The sequence below is a fragment of the Misgurnus anguillicaudatus genome, chromosome 12, assembly GCF_027580225.2.
Source record: "Misgurnus anguillicaudatus chromosome 12, ASM2758022v2, whole genome shotgun sequence".
NCBI classification, from domain to species: Eukaryota; Metazoa; Chordata; class Actinopteri; order Cypriniformes; family Cobitidae; genus Misgurnus; species Misgurnus anguillicaudatus.
The window spans coordinates 19672313-19690279 of record NC_073348.2 but is presented as its reverse complement, the minus strand read 5'-3'; the positions used below and the strand labels follow the sequence as shown (position 1 = coordinate 19690279).

General features: G+C 36.9%; 1 protein-coding gene across 2 annotated transcripts; it reads right to left on the bottom strand.

The window, feature by feature from the left end:
- Positions 1–1405: 1405 nt before the first annotated feature.
- Positions 1406–17669, bottom strand: dhx29 (DEAH (Asp-Glu-Ala-His) box polypeptide 29). Of its 2 annotated transcripts, none has more exons than XM_073874083.1 (27): positions 17334–17669; positions 17076–17149; positions 16883–16996; positions 16647–16776; positions 16256–16398; positions 14059–14196; positions 13854–13980; positions 13552–13710; positions 11611–11788; positions 11398–11518; positions 10704–11312; positions 10103–10246; positions 9831–10007; positions 9621–9761; positions 9053–9197; positions 6946–7066; positions 6783–6867; positions 6314–6402; positions 6054–6182; positions 5753–5827; positions 5324–5549; positions 3767–3903; positions 3575–3665; positions 2121–2438; positions 1892–2023; positions 1674–1770; positions 1406–1577 (listed from the first exon to the last, which is right to left on the bottom strand). In XM_073874083.1, the coding sequence occupies exons 1-27, from the start codon at positions 17506–17508 to the stop codon at positions 1522–1524; spliced, it is 4131 nt and encodes a 1376-aa protein (XP_073730184.1). In that variant the 5' UTR covers positions 17509–17669; the 3' UTR covers positions 1406–1521. The 2 variants fall into 2 exon arrangements, with proteins under 2 accessions (XP_073730184.1, XP_073730185.1); XM_073874084.1 differs by having other exon boundaries at positions 11611–11782.
- Positions 17670–17967: the final 298 nt, after the last annotated feature.

Genomic DNA, 17967 nt, shown 5'->3' with positions numbered 1-17967 from the left:
TTTACATCTGAATTATTATACTACTGTAAAAATGTCATCCTATAAAGTGAATGTCAACGAAATGTCCAAATTTAACATCCAATTGTGATTCAGTTTGTAAAAATCTATTTTTATTTTTATAAATTTTTATTTTTATAAATCTATTTTATTGTTTTCTACATAAAATCATCCTACATAATGTAAAGATGAATTTGTAACCTAGATATCTTTAATATTGACTAAGGTCATGTCAAAGATTGAAATCAATGACTGACATCAAACTTTGAGTTTGATTCTCCTACCAGGCGTTCTTAATTTTTTGGGCCAGGAACCCCAGATGGGAGGAAAATTGTGCTCCTTTTGCTTTCCATAATTTATTGAACTGTCTTTACACTCATAAAAATAGAGGTGTTTCACAATGCCATAGATCAGGGGTGCCCAAACTTTTCCTACCAAGGGCCAAAAATCAAACCTGACCGAGGGCCGTGGGACGAAAGTAAATACTGCTGTGTTATATTTAAATTAAAGTTGCCATGATTTTCCTCATTTATATATTTTTTAATATTTAAAAAAAGCAAACACTCTGTTTAAGCATAACTATTGCAGTTTTATTTTCAAAGGTGGCTGTTGTAAAAAAAATTAATCATTTTGCCAATAATTTTTAAAATTTCGTTTTGTCTGTGTGCCACTGCCTCAACCTCTGCATTATTAGCCAATAGTACCCAAGTCAACTGAGTTTCGTGATGCATGCTATACACATTCAAGTATGCATGTACATAAAAAAATGGATTCACTTTAATTCTTTGCATTTAATTTAATTTACATTTTTGTAATATACAAATACAACAAAAAATTTTACATTTTAGAATTAGAAATATGAACATCTGTGTCAATGGCATTTATCTTTTTTTTCTTATCTCACGTGGCATGATGGGCCAACTTAAAGATCATTTCGGGGAAACTTTGGCACGTGGGCTCTAGTTTGGGCACCTCTAGATTAACCTTTTTTGGATGTATGGTTCCATAAAAGAACATTCAAAGAACCTTTTATTTTCGCAAACAGGTAGTGCATAAAGGCACTTCACATTACAAAAAGGTATGAAAGAAATGTTTTCTTTAAGGAACAAAAAAAATTAAATATTTAATAATACAGCACAATTTTATAATTTATGGCAAATTATTTTGCGTACCCAACTTTGAGACCCCCGTCCTATAGTTAGACTAGGAGACTTAAGCCTGGATTTCACAGACAGGGTTTATAATTTATCTCACCATACTCACCATAGATTAAATGTTTTCAAGAACACTGTAAATATTCATGTAATTTACTTCTATCACTAACAAAACAATACATTTCAACCACAACATTGCTGCCAGCATTCCTATAATCCCACCATAACATAAGCTGAAAACAATACCACAAATATTTTGTTGTGTTAAAATATTTTTATTCTGGTTTTGGCAATTTACAATCAAACTCTGCTGTGTCATTATTTTATATACTGTATAAGCAATTCATTGTAGAATACAAAAGGCACCTCCTCAGAGTCTGTTTTCTGACTTTATCAACTCTGTGATCATATGTATGGTCTTCTCATCTAAATAAATGAAAATGTAAACAAATGTGAAAGACATCCAAATTATCTGTAGACGTGCAATCTCCTCCAAAACAGCAAACTAAATGTGTGAATTACCTTCCAAATTCATTTTGGGGTTGGCCAATTTCCTCTCCAGGAGGGAGTCGATCAGCTTGCGAAGGTGTTTGAAGATAACACCGACTCTGACCGGAGCCTGATGGGTAATTAAACAGAATGAAAAAAGATAACAGAGTTATCGTTATGTTTGGCAAACATTTTTGGTCGCATAAGTTGATCTGCTATTGATGCCGCATAATCTCCTGGATTTCACTGACCTGAAAGTAGATCCATCCATCCAGAGAGATGAGTCTCTCGTGGTGCTGTACGTCAATATCACCTCCAAACAGCAGCATTGATAAAGGGGAGATCAAGGTTGTGTCTCTAAGAAACACCCTAGAGTATTTCACCTACAGGCAAGACCAGAAAACATAGCGGTTCAAGCCACCCAATTTTGATCCTATCTGAAAACTAGATCATTTATTTAAATTAGTCGATCATTCTCACCTTTTCCTGGAAAAGCAGCCAACCGTAAGTCTGCAGGAAGCGGTTGACCGATGAGGGGTGAACATGGGCCTTTCCCTGAGCCGTCTCGACCACACACGCCACCCGCTCCTGAACGTCTGGAGAGGGAGAGTAGATGATGCGGCCCACGTTGTCATACAGACCTGCCGCCAGCACAGCACTGAGAACAGAGATGTCCTGCTTGGAGAGCGAGCCCAGGGCTTTAGTCTCAGATCCGGGCCGAGAGCGGGGAGTTCTGCCAGACTTAGAAGAAATGAATCCGGCCTGCTCCACCATCCTGATGAGCTCCTGCTTTACAGCCTAAAGTCAAGATTAAAAGTCTGTTAACACCAAGAACGCTTACTACAATAATAACGTTGTGTTTTTTGTAAGCTTGCGCACTGCAGTTTTATATTGCGTTATATTTGAAAGGATTTGATTGGCTGTCAAAGATTTGCGTTGACCAGCGGCTAAAACCACTCGGATATCATTCCTCCATATCTTTATTATTATGGTAGTTGTTTGGACTCTGTTATATGAAGTTTTTTATTTATTATTTGTATTATTTTATTTTATTTTGAACATGTAAATACAATTACAAAATATAAATATAAAACAACTCAATTTACATGTACAAAAGGGAGTAGGAGGAAGTAAAACTATATAAATAAGTTTTATCTTATTAAATCCTATATTTAAGTTTATCTTATTAGTTATGGTTCTCATCTTCTGGTTATCAATTAATAACATAATGTTTATTTTCTTGTCTAAAATATTATTAAATTAAATTACATTTTATTATCCAGATCAGGAAGAAAAAATAGATTCTCGAGGTTAATTGATAAGGAATAGTTAACTACTGAATTATTTGAAAATAATGCACACCCAAGGCCACGGCACGAAGCAGAAAGGTTTCCAAAAATGTTATTTTACAGCGATCAAAAGAGCGCGAGTGAGAGGAAGGAAGAGAGAGAGAGAGAGAGAGAGCGAGAGATTAACACTACTTACCCCTGCAAGTTGCTTTTGCACTTGTGTTTGCAGTAATATGAACAATGTTGGCCTATTCATATTTAGATTTTATATCCTATTTGTTTTATATTATCAGGAATGAAGTAAAAACAATACTGAACAAGGAGCGAATCAATGTTAATTAAATGTATTTATTTTCTTCTTTTTTTAATTATTTTATTAATTTATTATACTATTATATACTATATTATTATGCTACTACATATATATATATATATGCTTTATTTGTTGACATTAAACAAATACGTTTTTTTTTTTTTTTTTAGTTTAACTTGGTGTAGTGATACGAAATTAGACTTTACTCCTGGACTTTAACAATATGCGATCCGGCCATTTTCACCAATATCGAACTAATACCAATATGGAATATCGTATCGGCCCACCCCTTTCAAATACTGATGAATTAGAAAGCATGTTAAGGGATTTACCTCGATGGTCATGAGGGCGGTGCGATTCAGAAAGTATTTCCTGCAGTAGGTCATCTCAGCACGAGTTCCTTCACTTCGTGCAGCTTTCCACCTGTGAACCCAGCAACATCTTCAGTATGATGATTTTGTGTTTCAAAAGTGACACAATCTGTTCATTTATATTTTTCTTGAGAATGCGTGATGTCAGCTTACCCGAGGCAAGCGTTGTAGATGGTCATGTGATCAGAGTTAGCGACCGCTAGGGCAGCTTTAGCCAGGTTGGCCTCTTCCTTTCTGCTCATTGGAGTAGCGAAGGGCGACTTTTCCGACATGGCCGCTGCTATAGTGGCCTGAAAAAACAATGAAATCTTTTAAATAAAGTTAGAATGCAAATAGGTTTTACAGACATGCACATATAATGAAAGTCTAAAACCCTAAAATGAACTGGGCAAATCCAAATTGTCTTATTAGTGATTAGTGAGGTGGATTCCTGGTGGATAAAAATGATTGGATGTTCGTTTCCACAACAGGGGCGTTTTGGGGTACTGAAAACAGAAACTTTTGAAAACATGTTTCAAAGTGGAAGTTTTTCATAACAACGCCTTGTCTCCATGTAAACTACATAAACTATGTACTATATATATATGGTCGATTCTCAAAGGCCACGAATCAATTTTTTAAATATTTATATCCACAAACATTGAACATAAAATTAACGTTAATCTAATTACTAGTGTTCTCCATTAGATGTCAACCTCTTTTTTGCCTTGTGCAACGTTACCATTCATTCTTTCAGTCTATATTCTAATATAATATAATATATATAATAATATAATATAATAATATAATATTCTATACAATCTATACTCATTGAGTTGAATCAAGAAACGAGTATAAAAATTGACCCGAGAATCGCAATCAAATCGAGAATCGAAACCGAACCGTTAGCCTGTGAATAGAAATCGAACCAATAGCTTGTGAATAGAAATCTAATCAATCTGAAACATCTGAATCGATACCCAGCCCTAGTGATAACAATGATGTCATGTGCTAATTCATTCTATAGGCTATAGACGGTTTCAGCAGTAAAAACATAAACAAGCGGCTTTCGTGGTTAACACGTAACTTCCGGTAAACTCCGCTAAGAATAAATACCAACAAAGTCCTTTTAAAGTAGTTTAGGTAATTTATATAACAAGCTAAATAAACAACACAAAGATTACATAGGAAACCAAAATATTTGTTATTTTCGACGAGGTATTTGTTCAAGAGTTCAGTTTAGCAACTAGTCAGACCATTAAAAAAACTGAAACCGGAAGTAAAGTCCGAACCAGACGCGCATCGTGTCATCGCACATGCGTACAATGAAACTGTCTATAGAGTATAACCAAAACAACAATGGCGTCCCACAGGACTGTGATTGATATGGAGACCGCATCCGAAATCTTTAAAATGCTGCCTTCGGAGGCAGGCTTAAAGGCAACAGAGGCTTGTCTGAATCCAATGTTCGGTTTACTCCCTGTCTCCTAAGATACCTTTATCGTCTTGTACCACAATTTTATGCGTGTGTGTACGCGGTGAATGTGATTTTATCAAGTTCGATAAAACAAAATGGCGACCAAAAAAGTGACTAAAGTACAAATTTAGTGTAAAAAAAGTTCATATTTTTTCACCTTTTAATTGCGAGAAATTAGTATTGTAGTTTTCAAATATGGGATTGGTCACTACTTATTGTCAATATTAGGCAACAGCTCAAAAACCAGCACTCACGATGGGCTCCAAGCAACCAAAAATGGCACCAAAGATGAGCATCTTTCCGATCTTGACATTGACGGGCAGGGTGGCTAGGTGATGGCCGAGTGGTGTGAGGGTGTGGCTTTCTGGCTGACAGGCGCCAATCTTTCTCAGCAGGGCGACGGCGTTACACACTGCCTGCTGCTGAGGGGCATCCAGAGCTTGACACAGGAAACTCTCTGGTGAGCCGTATTCACACTTCTGTTAAGACACATAGAAAAGATAAGACACTGAAGTATGCGTATTCATGTGTCATAACAGAAGTGAAAAAAGCTACTGTAGTACTATCGAGCATAGATAAAAGTACTTACTGTATGTAACAATACTGTAGTACACTAAGAATAGACATAAGAAGCATAAAACATCTGCTCTATGGAGTTTTAAGAGATGAACGTAATACATAACATAATATGAAGGCAAAGCTCTTCCAAAGGCACCCTCAGAATCTCAGGAATGGAGTAGTCTATGAAGCTATTAAATCTGTTGTGGACAAAAAAAAACAGCATGTTAATTTATCTAGGGGTACATTTTAAGTAGAGATTTTGCTATACAGTTGAAATTATAACAAGGGTGCTTATCAAATTATTCAAGTGCAGAAAAAATGTCCTGCTGTTAATAACAAGTCTTGCTAGTTGTAGACTAATATGATGACACTATAAAGGCTTAATATAAATCTGACTGATGTGCGTCATGCAGTGGTAGATACCTAAATTTAGGGTAGAGACGAAAACAGAAGCCATCTCTGACACGTCCCGCTCTGCCTTGCCTCTGCAGAGCGCTGGCTTTACTTACAAACGTCTCTACCAGAGAACTCATCTGGCTACTTTCATGATATCTGAAAGAAAAAACAGGTATAGATTATAACCACATAACTGTGTAACCAAATTTTAATTATACACCACCACATTATTTCCTGTCATTTATATTTACAGCAGATCTAACTGAACATTTTGTACTCCGGCTTACCGATTCTCTTTTGTTTTTCCTGTGTCGATGACAAAGACGACATCGGGAATGGTGACGCCCGTTTCGGCAATGTTTGTGGACAGCACGATCTTAAAGAAAATATTAAAATAATAATTTTGTTTTACCAATACAACACAACAAATGAAGCGTCTGTACCATTTACATTTATACATTTAAGCACAATTCAAGGTATACACAGTATGTGTGTTTCCTGGTAACAATGCATTTTGGGATACTGTATTTTGCAAATCAGATTCAACTTTATTGTTACTGAGCAGAGTACAGAGTCAATGAAATGCAATAAAAATGTAATGCACTTCATGCTCTGTTGTAAACTGCACATTATTGCAAATGTAATAAATCATTAGGTTTTCCATGCATACACACAATTTACATACTATGCATGCAGAAATATTATATTATTATATTAGTAGCATGGTACTGTTGTCAGACCAAAACAATGCAGTACCTTCCTCACTCCAGAAGGGGGCACTGTAAAAGCAGCAGACTGATCCTGGGATGACAGTGTAGAGTGAAGAGGTACCAGCTTGTATCTAAAAAAAAATGAACATACACTAAATGTAAAAAAAAATGCTATTATTATGTCAAATGTACTAAAGCAAATTATTTACCTGTCTTTTGAGCTGAAGCGTTTGTCTGTGGTCAGCAGATCGTACAGCTGTTGGATATGAGCCAAGCCTGGGAGGAAGATCAGAACTGCGCCTTCCACATTACAAAACTGGGGCGACTTATCTGAGTGCAAAAAACAAAGATTTTATACAAAATTAATTTAAAAACATCCAAAGAAAAATACTATGCTATTGTAAACTGTATGCATTCGACCATTGAAAATGGGTACAGTTGGCACAACTTTGACTTTGTACATTTATCCAGAGGTAAAGTGTGAACTTGACGAGAGATGTGGTGCCCTGCGTTGCCAAGTCCTCTGCATTTTGGTGGAGTTTACATTTGGGGTACATTTAAACTGTCTCCGTAAATTATTTTTTTGTGGGTTAAAGATCAAGGGCTTTTGTTGTATTTAGGCTCTGAATATTCTTTGGGATGCTTTTGGGTTAGTTCTGAATGTCTGGTTATAAGAACCTGGCAACCCTGGCGCTTGCGCAGATATTCAGTTTGGATTATACAGAATGTACATGTAAACGCACATTTGATCAGATTTCAATGTTTAGGGTGCATGTTAACTGCAATTGGGTTAAATTTAGTTGGACTAACAAAATGTTGTGCATGTAAACATAGCCATTGAGATCCCAATATAACTAGGATATACCAATTAGGGTCAAATAAATGTAGATGCTTTGAAAATGTTTGTAATAAAGCACATCTGGGGCAACATTGACTTCCATAGTAAAAAAAAATAATACTATGGAATTGAATGGTGCCCCAGATCTGGTTGGTTATTAACATTAACATGTTTGTACAGGTTTGTAGAGTAAATGATGACAGAACATAAAACGATGATGTTGTCATCTTTTTTCAGTTTTCATTCCCTGCAATCTCGCTCTAAATTTAAGATAAAAATTGTAATTTTGAAAAAAATAGTGGATTAATAGTGGTAGACTTTATTCAAAGTTGACATTAAACGAAGTTGCGATTGATATACATCACGATAAGGAAATAAAGACAGAGTGAGCAAGGTTAACAAAGCACGAACATGCACCGAATCCCCAATAGCTCGCTCTCATGACGCAAGCCAGACAGAGAAGGCATTTCTAGGGGGGTTAAAGGTCACATTTTTGATTTAAGATTATGAGGGGACATGAATTTAAAAGTAGATAAATAGTAAATAAAGTAGATCCATCAATTATGAAAAAAACTACAATATTCCATAAAAAATAAGAACTGTCAATTTCATGGTAATGTTAAAGGATTAGTTCTATTTCTTTAAAATTGCAGTTTCAAAGGACTCTAAATGATCTCAAACGAGGCAAAAGTGTCTTATCTAGCAAAACGATTGTCATTTTTGGCAAGAAAAATAAAAAATATGCACTTTTAAACCACAACTTTTCATCTTCCTCCGTTCGTGTGACACCCCAGCGCAACCTCACGTAATACGTCACCACGTCAAGAGGTCACAGATGACGTATGCGAAACTACGCCCCAGTGTTTACAGGTTTTAGTGTTTAAAGTGTTTACAAGTGTGGAGAAAGAGGACCGATCGACGTTGTATGTGGAATGATACTAATTAATGTCTTTGTGTCAGTTTATTGTTTAAAATAGTCCGCAAATGTGTGTTTCATATATGTAACACGTGACCTTTCGATGTCATTACGCAATTACGTGAGGTCGCGCTGGCGCGTCACACGAACGGAGGAAGAAGAGAAGTTGTGGTTTAAAAGTGCATTTTTTTTCTTGCCAAAAATGACAATCGTTTTGCTCGATAAGACCCTTTGAAGCTGCAATTTTAAACTGCATTAAAACTGTTACGTGTTGGGGTCCATTAAAATGAGAAAAATCCTGGAATGTTTTCCTCAAAAAACATAATTTCTTCTCGACTGAACAAAGAAAGACATCAACATTTTGGATGACATGGTGGTAAGTAAATTATCTGGACTTTTTTTTAAAGAAAATAGACTAATCCTTTAATATTATTCCAGAAAAATAATAATCAAAATAAAAATTAAACATTTTAGCCAAGGAAGTCTCTAAATTTTATTATAAAATTATTCTTTTTTAAAAAATTAAATTATTATTTAAAATAATTATTATAAGTTATTTTACCCAGGTATGCAAGCAGGTCTAGGATCAGATCCATGTTAATCTTATTGGGGTTCATGTACTGCAAAACACGGCGGGTCCGGCTGCTGAAGTGATCGAATTCGGTGCCCAGATCCCAACCTGAGCCAGAGTCCCTCACAATAACCTCCTAAACAGAAAAAATGATATGTTGACTGCAATAGCATGTCAAAGAATACAAAGGGTTCAATTAAACAAAACTTCAGAAGTGACAATTACATTTAAATGGGGGAGTAAAGGCATACTTCATAAAGAACAGAAATCTGGCACAAACAAAGTAAAAACGCACTTCTTTTTACTAGTTAAGAACAGCAAATCAAACTCACTATAAATTCGCTATAAATTGCATAATTCACAGTATGCGGAGCGTACATACTAGGATTCACTACTGATCATTTCCTGATCTCTTTGTTAGAGGATTTAGTAGTTTTTAAATGCGCATGTCACTTTTGTAAATAATAAATCATGTGTGTACAGAACTGAATTAAGCTTTCAAAATATCGGTCACAATATAGATGAAAACAAATACATTTTATGGTCTGCATGTCCAAACCTGATGTTGAATAGTTTTTCCTCCTGTCTGTGTGATGCTGATGTTCACCTCTTCTTCTTCTTCCATAAACTTCTGACAGTACTCAGAGTCCTGCTCTAAAACATAACCCGTCTCCTCCACAATATCCTCCAGATGAAACACCTACAACCACAGCACCGTTCAACATTGGATTCCTCTGACATATTGCTAATTATTTCAATATAATCTTGCCTCCACGGGGAAAGTTCTGCCTGGGATGGTGACCACTGGACAGCGGTTAAAGTAGTTGGCAAACTTATCGCAGTCAACTGTAGCGCTCATCAGGATCAGACGCAGATCGGAGCGCTTCTGGATGACATCTTTGAGAATAGTGAGGAGGAAATCTGACTGTACACTGCGCTCGTGAACCTATAGGGAACAAGAATATTTTTATAAGTCTTGCATTCGTGCTATTTCGGTGTATTTAACGTCATATGTCTATTCAGTGAAGTGGTGATGATCACCTCGTCCACAATGATGTGCGTGAGGGAGCTGAGGAGTCGATCTTGTTGCAGTTTTCGGAGCAGAACTCCAGTGGTGCAGTACAGCAGGCGTGTGGACTCCCCGGAGCGGTTCTCCATCCGGATTTGATATCCACACAGTGAATTCTGGAACATCAATATTCCAAAGTAGAGCCGTTTAGAGATCAATTTGCAGACCAACTGTGACTTATTCGTTCCCTGTGATATCTCCTATGGGTTGGGTACCATTTACATTTTAACTGGTACCAATAACGGTACCTGAAATACGGTGCTGGTACCTTTTTTGGTACCTTACTATCTGTATAATAACAAAAACATGTATTTAAGTGGGGGAAAAGTCCAATTTCAACATTTTGTAAATTTATTAATTTATTAAATTTGATACTGATTTATTTAACGTGAATCAGTACGCTGTAGTACTGCCGTAATTCGGTAAGTGCCCTTAAAAGTACCGAGTTCGGTACTCAACCCTAATTTCCCTAAAAAGATTTGATTTTTAAGATAACATCAAGTTTGACGTGAGAAAACTGTGCAAGTTACTTGTTTAAAAAAGATAGAAAAGGACAAAAAACATAAATCTGACCTTGCATCCTGGTCCTTCATCACTGCCCATCTCCTGCGACACCCTGCTGGCCAGACTCATAGCCGAGATCCTTCTGGGCTGGGTAACCACCACATTGCACGACTGAACGGCTTTCCCCCCAACCAGGAGGTCTTCCAGGATAAACTGCGGGATCTGTGTGCTTTTTCCGCTTCCGGTCTCTCCGGCAATCACCACTACACGGTGGCGTCGTACAGCGTCCAGCACCTTCTGCCGGTTTTGGTAAACAGGCAGCTGTTGCCTCTCCGGCAGCAGCCTGCGAGCTACGGTCGAGTCCTGCAGTTTGAGAAAAAGTCTTCGGGACGCCTCCTCTGCCACAGGGCCTTCACAGAACTGGGGTGTACTGTCCTCCTGCACGTCCAGGTTCTCCCAAGAGTCCTCTGGTTCGTCTCCACCGTCCCGGGGCCCGTCCTGCGAGTCGCTTTGATGTTGGTGGGCCTGTTGCTGTTTGAGGCGGGTGAGCAGGCGTGCAATGAATTGGTCACGGGGTTTGTTGATGGCGGAGCGGCTTTGCTCCTCCTCTTTTTGTTCGCTGTCTCGCCACTCGAGCCACACGTCGCGGTAGGTTGGCGGGAGTAACTGATGCACGGACTAAATGCGGATATAATGCAAAATGTGAGGATTTTAAAGTGATAAACCAAACTTTTTAAGACTTTAAAAAGTGGGAACATTTTACCTGTCCTTTGACTAGGGTGTAAAGAGCCAATGTAGCTCCTAAGTGCTGGGCCTGCATCCCATCTTCAGTTAGGATAGTGGGACACACTTCCAGGACATCATTGGGTCTCTGAACGCGAACCCTGATGTGAATTACACACAATTAGATTTGAGTCAAACTGGCTGTAATGGAAAATGGAGCAGTCAGCATCAAAGATACTGAAATTTAACATACTTGCATTTCCAATATTTCCCGACTGCTACTTTCTGAAAGGATGGTGGCGGGCTTTTCGGCAGGTTCTTCCTGCACCAGTCGATCAAAAACTGTTTGGGTGACTTGCCCGTCCAGCTTCTGGATGTGTAGTCGAAGTTACGGATGTCTTTGGGCTCTTTCTTGTTTTTGTCCGCTAGAGCTTCAGCAATAATAAATCAAATGTAAATCAGTGCATACAGTATATGGGTGATTCTCACGAAACCATTGAAACACCACGGCACTAATGATTTTAGCTTTAAAATGTGTAATATAGTAACATTAAAAAGCATCAGAATTAACACAATACTGTTTTCTACCTTGCACAATGTGTGATTTCAACATAAGAATTTATCATTGTAAATTTTATCTCATTTTCTGCTGAAATTCTCATTACCGCAATGTGTCCGGCTGTGTTTGAACATGCGTTATGTTGTAATTTAATCAAATTAACAAAAAAATATTAAGAAAAAAAAAATAAATGGATGTTTTGCTAGACTACTTTAGATGACAGAAAAAATATTTACTGAATATTCATGTATAATAATAATGAAGAAAAATTAGGAAAATGATGTGTCCATGCCTGATGTTCTCATCCTCCGCAACACTTTTTGAGAACAGTTTAAGCACACATACAGAATTTTAATAAAGTTTGATTTTGAGTGACCAAGCACATGGACCAGTTACTTCAAGATGGCTACCAGGTAAGATCATTTTTTTACAGTTAATTTGAAATATTGTCTTGTCAGAATGCTTACACAACATTTTGATTATCATTACCGCAACAGATGCTTATTCAATGTTAATTTCATTAATAGAAGCATAATACTTTGATTTTAAATGCATGTGCAGAATCTCCAAATTATGTTCTTTCAGGTTTGTCATGTCATTTTGAAAATATGTCAGTGTTGATGTTTTCTGACTGTTGCGGTAATGAGATTTTTTAGGACTAATTTTTTACATTATGTTACAAAAAGTGTTAAATGATAAGTAAAAGTTTTTAAATTAATGTTCCCATTTACTCCAGACTTTGTTTTTCAATGTCTGGGGGGAAAAAGTAAATTTAAGCAATTTTTACATTTTCATGCTTGACATTTTTAAAACCAAGTTTTCGTGAAAATCACCCATATACAAAAACAATTAAGACATGAGGAACGTGATTTATGTTGGAACATTTACGTTTTCATTTTTTAGATTGATAACTTTTAGGATGTACTCTCTGATGCGGTAATCACAGACATCAGATTCAACCAAGCGTGCCGCACAAGCCCTGAAAAGTGAAGCCAAAACGTCTCGATCGCCCCCCAGTGACTGGTCCCAGTATAGGTCATAAACCCCGCCTCCCCATGTTACTCAATGGGACTTGGGACCAACTAAACAATTTAATTACACTTCAATGATCTTTATTCCGAAGCTGGTTTCTGTCATTTCGTAATTAGTTATTTAATGATATTAAAACGTTGGTGTCACGTAATGATTGACAGCTGCAAAATCGTGTGACATGCGCATTCTGCAAGAGCGAGGGCGGGGTCTTGATGTCGCGGCTTTACTTCCTGCTCACTACTGCGCAGGACTGGTCCCGAAATCGCTACTGTGCAGACTCAAGACCCAACGTGTCAGCGCCGTATCCGGACACTGGCGGCTTCACTTTTCACCAATGGAAGAGAGCTAACAGGCGTCGTCCATCTTTTTTTACAGTCTATGGATTCAACGCTTGTACAGAAAATGACTTCGCATATAACTGCAATTTTATAGTTTAAACAGAGATGGCGATAGAGAGGCCAAACCTACTAATTGCAGCTTTAACTAATGTTAACAAATCAAATAATTTTGAAAAGTGTTACCAGATATTTAATGTTTGATTTTGTTTTGTAATTTGTAAAAACAAAACCAAATAAAATAGCAAAAATAAAAATGAGCTTGTACGTTTTTCTGAGGGTGGTGGTGTGTCAGCCTGCTCGAAGAGGCTGAAATTGACTTCCTCCTTTCCGTCAGTCAGCGCAACCGGCTTTTTATCATCTTTAGGAGCGTCTTTAACTTTAATAGCGGCGTTAAACATTGGATGAGACTCCAAGGGCTTCATTTCTGTAATATAAACAAATAGTTTTATGGTAACATATCAATGCATTCTTCACTTAAACAACAAGCATACTGAAAAAGTAAGTTAAAGTAGTAAGCTTGATGGTCAAGAAAATGAAAAACGGGAGTAATGAGACTACAAAAAAAACCTTGCTGAATGACTCTGATCCGGTCTTGTGCCGTCCTCTGTCCGGCTTTGTCTTTCTTGGCTTTAAACTGTGCAGCCATCTCTTTAGCATCGTACAGTTGTGCCGTCAGCTCCAGGTATCTGTCATTCTGCAGGGACAGCAAATCAAATACAGCAGATGGAAAGAGACATTGCGGTAAAACATGCAAAACGTTGTCGCAACTCACAGGATCGAATTTCTCTTCTAGCTCTGGGTTATATTTAGTAGTTTCATTCGGTTCATCGTCTTCACTGCTTTGATCATCAGATTGCTCAGCGTAGCGCAATATCCACTCCTTCATACTGCTGTCATCTTTTACTGGAGTCTATTATTAAGATGAGAAACACAAGAGATATCATTAGTATGTATCAAGTCAGGCATAAATCCAACTCTTATTCTGTATTTATAATAATACTGTGCTGTATATAGTACTCTGTTGTTTATTTTATTAAAGGTGCATTGTGTAACTTTTAGAAGAATCTCTTGACAGAAATGCAATGTGATATACATAACTATATTATTAGTGGTGTACAAAGACCTTACATATAATATAATGTATAATATAATCCCTTTGTCTGATATAATATATGTGTGACCCTGGACCACAAAACCATAAGCTTTGTTTATACTCACGCTTTGGTCTGCAACGTGTGCCTCGGCCAATTGCGCATACGTCTCAAAAAAAGGACGAGGCGTTTACAGTTGGCGCGCTCACCGTTTCTTTTGCACTATTCTTTGAAACGACAGGGGGCGACCCAAGCAATCGAGTCAAAAACAATTTTATAGTAATTTTACAGTTTGTATGTTACTACTCATCCAGTGGTGCATTTACTACAAATATTGGCCAATAATTCTTATTCATATGTAAAGCATTCGTGTTTTAAATGGTAAGGTTTACATACTTTACTTTAAAGGTGACATAGAATGGTTGAACAGAGTATTTATCCTTGTTCTGTGATGTGACATGTAGACAAAAAAATATTTTGTTTGGGTCTGTAATGCCTTAGAAGCTTTCTAAAAACCTTTCTCAGATAGCTCTATTAGGGTGGGTGATTTTAAACAAGTGGTTTTGCAACTATTTGGCTCCCCCTACTGGCTTAACTTGCAATCTCATTACTGATTGGCTGACTTTGCTGCCACTCAAAAAATGTAGCCAATTGTTTTAAAGTGGATGGGCAGTTAGATGCCTGTGATGTCATAAGCATCAGTTTTTCAGATTGGGCTGTTTTCTGGCTGACATTTCTAAAAGAGGAATTTCTATGAGCTTGAGATGTTTAGCATGTTTAGCACTTTTTGTATGTTTGTGAATGTGTGTAGACTACCATTATTCAACAAAGAAAAGGTAAAGGTGGTTTTTCATTCTTTGTTCCTTTAAAGGGGCGGTTTCCCGGACAGGGATTAGACTAGTCGACTTAAAAACTTTTAAGAGCTCTCCAAACTGAAAACAACTTGCACTTACATATATTAAAATACATCAGGGCCCTTTGTTTTACCTCAAAATGCACACAGGTAATGTTTTTAGTAAGGCATGTTTTTTAAAACTAGTTACATTTCCTAATTAAACTAAGGCCTAGTCCTTGATTAAGCTAATCCTGGTCCGGGAAATCGCCCCTAAGGGTGTCAGATAAATAGTATATGCATTGTTGTGCACGGATGGATCAAAGAGATACATCACAGGTTTGCCTGTTGGGCCAGAATTGCCTCGAGGTCGGTCATTTTCGGATGCATAGCTGCGCGCGGTTACAAAAATTGCTATGCACACGTGAAATGGGGTCTCGCGCACCCAATTAGACACGACCACCCACTCCGTGTTGTCTTCATTTTTGCCGCACGCATCAACGTTCTCATGCGGACGCGTCGAGTATAAAGAAAGCTTAAGGGTCATTGTTTTTAAAGGAAAACACCACCGTCTTTCAATATTTTACTATGTTCTTACCTCAACTTAAATTTTAATTAATTCATACCTATCTTTTTTCAATGCAAGCTCATTCCTTAGGATCCAAACGGATGAATTCAGAAGCCAACAAACACATACATGTTTTCCCTATTTAAAGTTACATGAGTAGTTACAAGAGTAAATATGGTGGCATAAAATAAAAAAAAGATAGGTATGTATTAATTTGTCTAAGTTGAGGTAAGAACATAGTAAAATATTGAAAAATGGTGTTTTACTTTAAATTGAGATTTATACATAATCTGAAATCTGAATAAATAAGCTTTACATTAATGTATGATTATGATAGGACAATATTTGGCTGAGATACAAAGTGAAAATCTGTATTGTTGGTTATTGCTACAAATATACCCATGCTACTTATGATGGTTTTATGGTCCAAGATCACATTTCATTTGTCTGGATAGTAGCATAAAGTGCAGAAACACACTTTTGCCTTAGGCTTCTCCTCCTCTTTAGGTGACTCCTCATTGGCCGATGGTAGTTTCTTGTCCTCTTTAGAAGACTGGAACTTGGGCCGAGTCTTCTGCTTCTCCTCCTGCATCTTTTGGCTGAATCCTTCTGGTAGCTCATCTTCGTTCATAGAAACAACAAGAGTAAAACCAGATAAAAAAAATTGGACTTTTGTGGCTGTTTCTATTTTAAGTCCATCTATATGTATTGTGTAGTATTTTGCCCACCACTTGTCTTTGACTGCAAAGCATTACATGTTCACGGGCATAAGCTAAAGCTTTTAAAGGCTAAAAGCAAGTCTTCAAATGTCCCACCACAAGAAATAAACTCATCAAGCCATTTCGTAGGGTACTAAAAACTGATTTTACCATCTCTGAGATTCAGACAAAGCCAGTCGAGTGCCGAGTGTAGATCCCCTCCATACAGCACACTGCTCTTCATTGCCTCCTCGATGTGTTCTGTCTTAAACCGAAACTTCTGTAGAGCACTGTACAAATCCTGCCGACAAATACATATATTTCATTACAACAGACCTTTATATTTGTTTTACATATGATGATCAGAATTTATTTTTCAAGAAAGGCAAAGTAAGCAAATTCATTACCAACAGCTTTTTGGTTGTGAGTCTCCCAGATATCCGTCCCTTATCGGCATATTCTTCTCTGTAATCGTTGATCAGCTTGATCACTTTCTTCTCCAGTTCCGGCTGGATAACAACCTTCAGACACGCATTACAACATCTGTATTACATGGCAATCCTTCCATTGTAGACATTCAAAATATTTTTTGATATTTACCTTCAGGATCGATTTATCAGACACTCCACTTGTGTCAGTCTGTGTGTTAGTGTTGAGACTGTATGTCTTAGGAGCTATGGAAAAATGACAAAATTTAATTGCTGACAAACTGTCATAATAATATAATATATGCCAAACTGGTTCATTATTTAATATAATTAAATTATGTTGTATTAACAGTCAATACACATTTAAATAATATTAAAAAATATATTTACTATTATAATTAATATGTATAATGTTTAAATGATCTCTGACCTCTTGGCTTGTTTTCTTTCGAGGCTGATTTCTCATGATTTGGTTTTTGTTGTTGTTTTTTGCCTGTAGATTCAGATGCTCCATTGGTTGCATTCACAGCAGCTGCATTACTGCCTGCAGCAGCCGGCTGCACAGTCGCGTGCACTGCTGCCGACTTCTTTTTCTTCCCACCCATTGATCAAGTGTCTGTTACTGATAACAAGTCAATAAAATCCGCATTTTGTCCACTAACAAACGCTGCGTGACTGTAAAATAATGCAGAGTTGGCATGCCAATACTGGCAGAAAGCTAAGCCAAAGCTACAGCTGTGTGAAGGATGAAATTTTAGTACACTTTCAAAATAAAAGTGCGACTTCTAAAAAAGTCTAAAGGAAAATAATGAATGCTGAATGTCATATTAGTATTTACACTGTCGAACAAATGTTATATTTGATCACATGTGTATAATAAATGCACAGTCTTTTAATGATACGTTTTTAATATAGTTTAATTATTATAGATCAGTGTCTTATGTAGCACCAAAGTCCTGAAGTTTGTAATGAAGACTTAAACATTAATTTAAATAGAGGAATACAAATACTATGAGAATAATAATAATAATAAGAGTAAATAAAAGTAAAACAACAATGCTTTA